This window comes from Mytilus galloprovincialis, chromosome 7 (assembly GCF_965363235.1).
Source record: "Mytilus galloprovincialis chromosome 7, xbMytGall1.hap1.1, whole genome shotgun sequence".
In the NCBI taxonomy this organism is placed as follows: domain Eukaryota; kingdom Metazoa; phylum Mollusca; class Bivalvia; order Mytilida; family Mytilidae; genus Mytilus; species Mytilus galloprovincialis.
In genome coordinates this window covers 9,185,973-9,197,991 of record NC_134844.1, presented here as the reverse complement: position 1 = coordinate 9,197,991, position 12,019 = coordinate 9,185,973, and the positions used below count along the sequence as shown (strand labels likewise).

Genomic DNA, 12,019 nt, shown 5'->3' with positions numbered 1-12,019 from the left:
TTCCATGTAGATTCCTTCAGAAATTGCACTGTTTCAGAGTTACCTACCCTTAAAATGCCAATTTAAAAACATTAAAAATCACCCAAAATTAATCGACAGTTGTTAAAATATTAATATCTATAGTATAATCTTATAAATTTGTCCTTTAAATGATAATTCACATAAGTAATCTGCCTTCCTCATCAAATTTTGCTAACTTGATTGAAATCTTGACCTTAGGTTCTCGGTCTTTTACAATCCTAATACTGTATTACCAAGTTGAACACAGATGTTGTGAAGGAGAAAATATACGAGTTTAATCCTAACATCACACGTCCAAAAATATATATCTAGTATATTTACCTTTCTATATTACGGAAAGTATTTGCGTTGCAGCAAATAAATTTGTCAGCACTTCTGTGCTGACGTGAATTATCAATATAAATTAAACTGTTTACAAAACTTTTGAATTTTTAATACTTAGGCTTTTCTTCATCGAGAATAAATTATTTAAGCTGTGTTTTGCCAAACTTTTCAAGAATTTTTGTCCTTAATGCCCTTCAACTTCGTATTTTATTTGGTCATTTTGTCTTTTTTGGATTCAGGCATCACTGATGAGTCTTTTGTAGACTAAACATGCGTCTGCAGTAAATACAAAATTTGATCCTGGTATCTTTAATGAGTTTATTTTGGTATCAGATTAAGCATTTAAAAAAATAGGAGTAACTTATTGAGATAAGATGATGTGGAAGTGTAGTATAACATGTATAAATAGGCGAAAAGTCAAAACTGTTAACCGAATCCCAGGTTCATCAAAATCACGTAATTTATCTACAACATCAAAATAATTTTAACACTCCAAACAAATGGTGAATTGCAATTTGTTCACATGTTTTTATTTGCAAAAAATAACAGGCAGTTAATTGATCATTGTTTACGTAACTCGTTAAGAGCACATACAGATTATATTAGTATTAGGACACTTTGTAAAAGTCAAAATGCCATAATATTGTACCTTTGGTGGTTTTTTTTTGTTGAGGTAAATTATAATCCTCGTACCTTTGAAAACTATTAGTTGAGGTAGCCAATACATAGCGTTGACCTTTCAAAAAACAGAAGAGGCCTTTAGCTGAGCTTTAGTCGTGAAATGATTATTAACTATGTGACTCTCTGTGGAGCGTAGTTAATGTAGATAACGACATGATTTAATTCTCCAGGGCATCCGTGTAGTATTTACGTAGTACCACAACCACATAGCTGGCCGCGTTGTCTGCCAGTACAAAAACAAATCACTTTGCAAGTATTTGATGTTTTTTCTCGACTGTTTATATGATTTTCCGGTTATTTCTGGACAATGGTAGAGATTGAAAGAGCCATGGCAATTTTCTCCTGGATTCTTTTCATTCGATAACATAGGCAAATCATGATTTAAATAGCCCGATAAATGCTAATTATAGTACATAAAAATACGTCACATTATCTATTTGCATGCCTTGAACAGGTATTTCTACAAAACACAAGGCCAAGACTACTGATTTTTTTTTTATATTGATTTTGTTTAATTGTTCACACCCTTTATGCGCATAAGGTACCATACCACGTAACTTGTCAAGAAGGTAAATAATATCGAACAAATTCAAATGGGATGTTGTTTTTCGTATTCTGAATACATGTATATCTTTATTTGTCCTGGTCTTTCAAGGTTTTATGTTTTATTGTCCATTAGTTAAGATAACATAATATATATGTTGACCGTAGAACAGCTTACACCAGTTAGTAATAGAACACCTTGTGTTACTAACACATGCTATATGGCTTTTCTGGCATTTTAACAAATCGGCCCTTAATTGGGATACAGATGCAACAGCTTCTTGATATTTTATCTACAGTTACGATTTGAAGTGTAATTGATTCGTTCTTTGGTGTTGTCTTATTTTCTAATGACTTAGGTACCGGTGCAGGGACGGTGGTAAAAAAAAATCAGTACTAGTATCTACACAGTTAGCGAATTGGCGACAAAACTGATTGATGTTGACTGCATTTGTTACATATTATACCATGTTTTTGTGACTGTTGTAATTTATACTACTTTTCCCCTCAAAAATGAAATTGGTTTGGTGTGTTCTTAATAATTAAAAAACACCTTTTTATGAAAAAATTGTAACATTGCTAAATTTTACTGATAAAGCTCCTTAATAAGACATTACAAACATGCGTCGCCGTGGTTCCATCAATAGAGCATAGAACTACTAATCAAAGATTGATTTGAAGATAAGGTTCGAATATCGCTTGGACATTTCGCATTTTTTTGTGTTGTTATATTAAATGTTAATGTTTCTATCATATTTTTCCGGATGTTGGCTTAATGTATACAGTCATTCTGGTTCATTTTAACTATATAGTATACTAGTATATCATTTTATTGTATCGCTTATTGTGTGCATTCCTATGACTGTCCATACTAATGACTTACTTTCTATTCATGTGTTTACATTTATTACATATATGCAAGGAACAATTGTCGTCAAACTGATGAAGGTGACTGTACATAACCAATAACACAAGAATTTATTATATAGCAATGAAGCCCAAATGCTGCGTGTGTAATGTACACATAACTTAAAAATAGGACATTGTATACAAGTTTCAAAACAACACAAACAATTTTTCGAAACCTTTTTTGAACATGGTATTATATGTCAACATCAATTTTGTTGCAAATTGACTAACTGTGTAGATACTAGTACTGACATTTGTACCACCGTCACTGCACCGGTACCTAAGTCATCAGAACATAAAACAACATTTTTTGTTAAAATGCCAGAAAAGGCCATATAACATGTGTTAGTAATACAAGGTGTTATATGTCCAACTGACGAAAGATGTTCTCCGGTTAAAATATTTATTATCTTATCTTAAGACGATAAAACCTTAAAAGACCAGAACAAATACAGATATACATATATTCAAAATGAGATGAGAAAAACAGCATCCCAGTTGAATTTGTTTGATACTATTTGGCTTGTTGACAAGTTACGTGGTTAGGTACCTTATGCGCATAAAGGGTGTTGACAATTTAATAAAGCCAATATAAAAAAATCTTGGCCTTGCTTTCTGTAGGAATACCTGTTCAAGGTATAAAAATAAATAATGTCACGTATATTCATGTACTATAATTAGCATCTATCTGGCTATTTAAAACATAATTTACCTATCTTATCGAACGAAAACAATTCACGGCAAAATTGCTCTCGCTCTTTATATTATGTCTTCCTGTTAAATGTTGGTAATTAATTAAGTTAAATTTCGTAGGTTTGTGTTCGTTTGAAAAAATTACCGTACACATTGAATACCACATTTCGGATGTTATGCAATTCTCTCAGGTGTGGCTTACTAACTGTTTTATCTGCGCGTCACTGATAGACGAAACGCACGTCTGGCGTATCTAATTATAAATCATGTACCTATTTACAAAATTGTCAACTTAAAATATATTAATAAGATTAGATTCATTGGACGTAATACAACATTTTTTTCGGTTGTTTGTAATATCAGAATTTCATTTATATTCAAATTTTGCTGATAAACTGTTGTCCATAATTTTTATAATTCAGTACAACTGTTCAAAAATGGAACACAGTTGAAACCAACTTCTTTTGGTGTGTACAACTATTAGTATTTGGGAAGCCTGTTCTTTTCTTTGGTTTATTTGTTTAATTTAGGCAAAATAGATGAGACGTAAGTACATCATTTTCACAAAGTATTACCGTTTATGATACACCTGATTTAATATGCATACACATTTAAAGAAAATATAATTACACATGTATACATATAGATTGAACAGTTTATCTAATATTACACGATAAATCAATAAAAAGAACTATTTCTGTACAGATGACTAATGAGGTTGTGTTTTGTTAACCTGTATTGCTCGGTCATTGTTTCGTTTTGGGATCGAACGCAAAATTCAATAACAAGTATTAACTTTGATTGTATCATAGTATTTGTGTTTTTTATATTGACTGATAATCCTGTAAATGATTTTTGTATCAACGATCATTAATGTATTGTAGCATGCATCGCTCTAAAGGTTATAATAACAAACGAATATATCCAATAAACAAAATTGTAGGCGTTAGTGTCACACCAACCCAATCACATATTCAAATGATATTAAAAATATTCTTTTACCTTTTGCAATAGTTGGCAAAGGCCCAGTACAGCTCTCTGTGGTGTTTGTATTTACATCATCATAAAGACAGAAATATTTCAACTCCACATTGCACAAATCCTTTGCACGCACATTCCAATGAACTGTACCAGGGCATTGGATTTCATATCCGTGCAGAACTTCAAATACATATATCTGTAGATAAGCATACAAGAGAAGGTATATTGCTTAAAATCAATCCTTAATCTAATAATATAGCATCATACGATAACATCCTGCATTAAAAAAGTATTTTACAATATATAAAAAAGGAGATACGGGGTATCCATCCATGACAAAAAAAATCCGTATATGCACGGCAAAAAAGCCTCCAAAATCAAAAGACGAGCGCTTTTTCCTGTCTTGAAAATAATTCACGCTTTAAACTTCACAAATTGTAATATTTACGATATGATGTGCGTTTATCTTCAAGCATTATTACTACCGTAACGACCTTCAATGAATGCGCCCTAGTCCAAGCGGGCAAAGCACGAAAACTAAAGGCCATAAAACATCAGGACACATTTAAGTAAAAAAACAACTGTGATTAGTCTGTATATGACCTATAAATATAAGAAGAGAAAAATCTTTATAGGTCAAAGTACGGTATTTAACACGAAGCCTGGGCTCACATCAACCAGTAAGCTATAAAAAGTCCCAAATAATTACCGTAAGATCATTCAAACTTGAAAACCAATGGTATAATCTATAGGAAAAAAAACAGAAACGTGCATAGTTTAATGTTATCCGGCAAATTTTCATCAGCAATGACCACGAGGTAAATGTTTAAAAGAAATATCTTTTATTTGTGCAAATTTTGGTTCCAGCAGCTTTTTTATATTTTAAATTCGATCCAAGTGTTCGATGACATAATATTACAAATCTTTTTGTGGGGTAATTTGGGGTATTATTGAGATATATAACAGATAATGTTGTTGTAATATGAACCTAGATTTCTGGAGGTTGTAATACATTAAGTTCCGAGAGATACATTCCCCATTTCCATTCTCAATTTTACACTATCAATATGACAGTTCTTGTCCATTCGTGTTTTATGAGTTTTGTCATTTGATATTGCAATATTGTGATTATGGACTATCCGATTGGATTTTCCTCTGAGTTTAGTATTTTTGTGATTTTACTTTTTGCAAACAAAAAACGCAGTTTGAGATTTTATAACTCACTACTGGTTTATTAAAGGTAACTGCAAACCATTAAATTTCGATCTTAGCAGACAATTTAAACCTAATGATATAATTTCCTTAAAAAAAGTTCAAATTGAACCCGTAACACCAGTTTAGACTGAATCGTGTTCAAGGAAGTGCTTAATCAAATTTGGTTTCTACAAGGAAACATTTCATTAAATTACCAATGAGAACTTCGTGTTTTTGGGTTTTTTTTGTTCGGTTTCTTTATTTTACATGTTTAAGGGGCACTTGCTACTTAGGACTTCTTTTTTGTTTAATCATTAATGAAATTGAAATAGTGAAAAAATATTTGGTTTTAGCAACCAATATGGTTCAATGTTGTCAAAATTAAGCTAAGAAACATTGATAATGAATTGTCACTAGAAAGTGAATAATTCGATCTGATTTAAATCGTGTTTGTGTGAACTTCAATTTAACCCGTGATATACAATGTAGAGATGAATAACGCATGCAGTGTCCGTATTCAGTGATTTGATGGAAAGAATGTCAACATTGAAAGTGAAACAAAGGTTAATCATTTGATTGATTGATTCAATCCAACAAAATCATTCTTCTACAGGTAAAAACGTTGTTTAATATGCTACTGAAATCTATAATATGAAATTAAACAGAACTAGAAAAATCCAATTGCACGTGTTCGCTTTGCATTTACATCTATAATTATGTAGGCATATTGTCAGCAGAATGTAAATTAGAAGTTTACATTTCATTCTTGCCGCTTGTCTATATGCTTATTAGGTCTTTCCACTTTTCTGTGGAAAGACCTATTGTTTTTCTTCTGATTATTTTTTTTTTTTTTTTTCTTCCGCCTAATTTTGTTTTTGCGATAAACATTTGTTTCGCAATATGTCGCTTAGATATTTTGTATATGATATCGAACAGTTTATGCGCTTTTGAAATTTACCCTGCGTAAACGAATACTTTTCTTTGTAGGAGTTATCTCCCCAAACACTGTTTTTCTTGTTAGCGCATCTCCTTCGCAACCGTAAAATATTATGACAAATTTATTTTACAAAATTGCTCGTTATATCCTTCGCATGATTTGTCCTATTTTGACCGAAGCGATATGACCGCTCCATATGAGAGTTATTTCCCCTTATGCATCTGATATAAGTGATATGAATTTCTATCTTATAAATCATAAGTGATAGAGACCTAGGATCTTTTGATTTGAGGTCCTTGGTCCCAAAAAATGAAAATTAGGTCAAGGTCAAAGGTCAAGGTCATATTCTGATATTTGAATTTGGCTTATTTTCACTTATATCCAAAGACTGTATAAGATATCAACAAATTATTTTTACTAAATTGTTAGTTGCGACATGTCGAAAGATGTAAATTTTGATTGCAAGCGTACGTTGAATGTAAAAGGGAGTTTTCTCCACTCTTGTATGTAAAAATACGCGTTTGGTGATATAACTCATTAACTAAATATAATTAAGACCTATGGTCTTTTGATTTGAGGTCCTTGGTTTATGACCTTGAAATTGATCTCAAGGTCATAGCTTAATTTGACGTTCTAGATTTTGACCTTTGCTTTTATTCTATATGTATACATGATAAAGATAAACAACTTTTAGAAAAAGGTATCAAACCATTTAACCTTGAAAAAAAACAACCGGAAGTGACCTTTTGTAAACCGGAAGTAGCTATTTTTTTGTACTTTATTAATATAAAAGTATATAGAACCAGATATTTTTGGAATCAGTATCAAGTAAATATTCAAATATAATCGGAAGTAACATTTTTCAAACCGGAAGTAACAAATTATCTCCTTTATTTAAAAAAAATGTATGGAAACAATATATTTTTGGAATCAGTTTACTAGGAGCTATCATTTGACGATTGAAATGACATTTTAAACGTAGTTTCACAACTTTTCATATCAAAATACATTGTTTTGATGGAAAGACCTTTAATTGTTCTCTGAACAATTGGTTTTTAATTGTGTATATATTTCTTCTTAAAAAAAGAGCCACGTCATTATATATAAAAGAAACACAACAGGACATTAGGGCAAAGCATTATCAAATACGAAAGACCAGAAATGAAAAATTACAGGCACTGGCTACGGTTACGTGAAAATGTAACAATAATAAAAATATCAATTTAACATCGGAGACTAATTGTAGGAATCCAAGGTTGGGTAAGGAACCGATTACTTACGAATCTAACACTAATTATTGAATCTGATTCTACGGTTACATTGCGTTACTGTTGTATTAATTCACTTCAATGTACGCTGAGACTAGTAATATGTATTAGAATAAAACTGAAAATCTTTTATTTGAATTTCATAAAACTGCATCAAATTTTTAAAGTTAATATAAAAGTTTCTACTAATCCAATATGTTTTTTTTTTAGAATGTTTTAATCGGTTGAATCTTGATGAAATACAGCAGCCATCACAAACGAGTGATGCAGCAATATTATGCACGTCTGTATTTCTGTATTTCTGTATCTACGAAGTATAAAATAGTTGCCATGGTGATGGATATTGCTAACCATAGATTATTCAGACCCGTTTTTGAACATCGGAGGAACTCGAAAACGTTCATTCTTCAATTTGAAGTTCAAAAACAAAGGTATTGATGCTATAAATATAAAGTAATATTCTTCACCATAAAAGAGTAAAAAGCAACATTCCTTCTTACTTTAAGATTCAATATTCTCCTATAGTATCCTATTCCTACACCAACCCTGTTGCATCTAAACATTTTAATCACAAAAAAAGTGTTGCAGAATCTAAATATTGATGACTCTAATGCTAAACCACCTGATTGTGCCTGTTCACACTCCCTTTTCGTGTATAATCCTGATGGCCATGTCATTTCTGGAGACCTAAACTTAGTCAATAACTACAAGTTGAGACAACTGTTGTCTAAGGGTCCAAAATACAGAGAGCCACAGTCAATCAATAGGATGCAGAACTTCAAACTACTAATAGATTCTGTTGAGGGTTATGCAAAGACTTTCATACTGTACAATTTCATTCAGTCCTATACTTTTTGAAGTTATTGAAACTTTCAATGTCTGCCATGCTCCAGCTAAACATATTTTTTTTACTCTTGCGATCTAGAATTCGCATATAAAAATCCTTGATGCGATCGATGTTGATATATCGTCCAATATATGATGATATGTAGTTCCCTCAAGAGAGATAACTATCTTGAGGGAACAACATAGCATCTTGAGGGAACGACATAGTATCTTGAGGGAACGACATAATATCTTGAGGGAACGACATATCATCTTGAAGGAACAACATAACAGCTTGAGGGAACGATATAACTATCTTGTGGGAACGACATAGTATCTTGAGGGAACGACATAACTATCTTGTGGGAACGACATAACTATCTTGTGGGAACGACAAAGTATCTTGAGGGAACAACATAACTATCTTGTGTGTACGGCATAGCATCTTGAGTGAACGACATAGCATCTTGAAGGAACGAGATAACTATCTTGTGTGAACGACATAGCATCCTGATGGAACGACATAGTATCTTGAGGGAACAACATAATATTGTTTCTTTTATGGCCGCATTCTGCCACGGTATAGACACGTCAAATAGATATCACAAAAAACAAACCAAACAGTAAAAGTAATATTAATAAATACAAATAAAAGAAGTCTATGACACGTATTAAGATGACAAACAAAGTAAGTATCTATACTTCAAGATCATTGTATAGTATTTGTTAAATTGAAACAGAATATTTATGAACACGGTTTTGGTACTTCATATGAACTTTTTTAGAAAAAGGACGAGACGTTCTTTGATATACTCTTTGTTCATCAACTTTCTGCTCAGACACCGGTGACGTTTTACAAAGTGTAAAGTAGGAGCTGCAAGCTCTTGACTACCGAATAAAGTTTTAAATGTATATCACATATGCACGTGAAGTTGTATAATACTAATAAGGTGTTGAACGGGGGGAATGGATTGATAATTTCAAAATTAAAATCGTTTCGTTTTTTGTCATTGATCCTGTAACTGAGATAACTTACTATGTCAGATTCGAGGTAAAATTCTAAAAATGAGGCAATAATAAGGCGGGAGAAGCCGTCTTTGTTTCTTTAATGTCTAGTTCTAGGGGATATATTAATGGCACCCAATCATAAAAAATTGGATTGTTAATGGAAAGAACATCATCAATGCATCTGAAAGTGAAATTATATAACTTAGCTCTTTTGATGATCTTGCTTATGACAAGTATCTGACGGAACTCCGATTCATATACAAATGAAGAGCTTTTAAGAGTTTTTGATTAAAAGCGATGAAAAAATGAATTTGACAGCAAGTGTCCCTTTAAATGAAAGCTAAGTCAAGTTACATATATGATCGGAATTAGTGTGCCATATTTTTAATAACATGTTTGCAAATTCCTTCATAATAAAAAAATAAGACGTAAACGAATCGTGACTTTACCGTAAAGAATCGTAAAACAAATGTGTTACGAGTCATTAATGGGTTCCTGCGTGCAGTTTATTGATGTTTACGTGTTTTGGCTTAACCATACTTAACAAGGGTTTCGACACCTCAAAGATATTCCCTCTACTTTCTATGGGTGTCTTAGAGTTTTGATGAGATACCACATAGTTTTTCGGGGACGTTTGCGATTGACTAAGAGTAAGGACTCATTAGAACAATCCGTTTATATTACAAGAACATGATGCACTATTGCTATTACTATCGCCAAGGTTTTTTTTATAATTTTCAGTCCAAGTTATGTCAAAATAAGAAATACAGGTATGAATAGACATATTAATTCAAAGACAAAATGTATTTGACATAGAAGAAGATGGATGTTGGAAATATGATTGTAATCGTTTATGGTAATACAAAAATACGATATTTCAAACGATTGTCAATCACGAGAAAATTTTTCAAAATTAAAGAACGTTAGTGAGCGTGCTTACATACCCCAAGCCCCACATTGTCACTGGAAAAATAAAAAAAATCTAAGAAAAAAAATATGGAATTATAATTTTCTGTTGATATGCGCATCTTCGTAGTAGGTCCTTATTATTTTTTAAAGGTCCATGAAAATGTGTTATGAGGTTTCAGAGGATTTGCGACGACAAACTGTTGCACTAATATATTGAGGCAAATAACTTCAAAGAGACGTAACTCCTAGACAAAAAACTGAGTCACAATTTCATGTCGATATGTAAATCTACATAGTATGTCCTTAATATCTACAAAGTTTCGTGACATTCTTTTTTGTGGTTTCAGAGTATTTGCGATGACAAGAACAAGACTGACGGACAGACGGACGGATCAAAAAGAGTATACCCTCCGCAACTTTGTTTCATGGGGTATAAATATAGACAGCGATCTAACAACTACCATTCAGCTATCTTTATTTTTTAAATAAGTTCATGTAATAAATTTTAACTAAATGCCTAAAATGACCTATTTAAGCAGATAATGAATTATCTGTTATACATGTAAAATGATAGCATAAAACGACAAACAATAATCAACACTCATCTCACGTTTAATCGCATTACACTACCTTAATATATAATATGGCGATTTAAAAAAAAATGTATCGTTACAATACGTAGGAATACTTACAGTTAAAAATTTAATAAAGGCCAAAATGCTGAATTCTGGATTGCTGTGAATTACCATGTTAAGAATAATATATGTAATCTTCTTCAGCCTGAAACAAAAGGAATACACTTTTTTCATAAAAAGACAAAGTCTTAATATACTAAGAACCCATTATACATTGTAAATAACTTACGCGTGCTATCTACAACTAATCTAGAGTGTGTGAACTTTCGTTTTAAGATAAGGCGTTGCTTAATTTGTATAAATTATCTCGATACTTATGTCATTTTGAACAATAAAAAACTAGAAGAAGTAAATAGTTATCAAACAAACTTAAAAACTTAACATTGAAACTGTTGAATAGTTGAAAGTCGTTGGATCATGATTTGAGGGACAGGGCCTTAACATAGTCGTCAAAGATTACCGAAGCCGACGAAAACAATAATATTATAACATACTATGTGCTTTCTTGTGACCGCGGCTTAAAAAAATAAAACTATGGATAGAAAAATACCTCAATAAAACTAACTTAAGTGGTGTTCTAAAAATATACTTAGTATTCCAAATCCTGTTATTATGTTGCTGTTCTATTATAAGTCATTATGTTATTGTTTTATTATTTATTTGAAAATACTTTGAACGACAAACTACAAAATTACCCTGTATACAACCATTCCAAATGTGAAATTTTAATTGCTTTGAATAAACAAGGACGAAACATTTTCTTCTTTCTGACGTGTACATTTTCTTACGTCAGACACGCGAAGCACTGACTGTGTTTTTTTTCTTCAATTTAATAGATACTTTCGTGTTTTTTTGTAAATTATTGTTTGTTTTGAGATGTAACACTGTGATGACTGCTATAACCATATTTTGACTATTCTATTTATTATGTCTGTTTTCTCCACGCATCGTTGTAAATATAATAGAATTTGATGCGACTGTCATATAAGTGGGAGGTTTGTCGCTATAAAACCAGGTTGAATCCATCATTTTCTACATTTTAAATTGCTTGTAATCATGTCAGGATTATGACAGTTGTTGTCCATTCGTTT

The 12,019-nt window shown here is 31.6% G+C and overlaps 1 protein-coding gene across 1 annotated transcript in view; it reads right to left on the bottom strand.

Moving 5' to 3' along the window:
* The window catches only part of LOC143084110 (uncharacterized), a 29,948-nt gene extending 18,881 nt beyond the window's left edge, over nt 1-11,067 (bottom strand). The window contains exons 1-2 of the mRNA XM_076260517.1: nt 10,986-11,067; nt 4,174-4,348 (exon numbers count right to left, since the gene is read on the bottom strand). Of these exons, the coding sequence (XP_076116632.1) occupies nt 4,174-4,348; nt 10,986-11,042 (232 nt within the window). The 5' untranslated portion in view covers nt 11,043-11,067. The remainder of the gene's footprint in view (nt 1-4,173; nt 4,349-10,985) is intronic.
* Between the last annotated feature and the right edge of the window lie 952 nt (nt 11,068-12,019).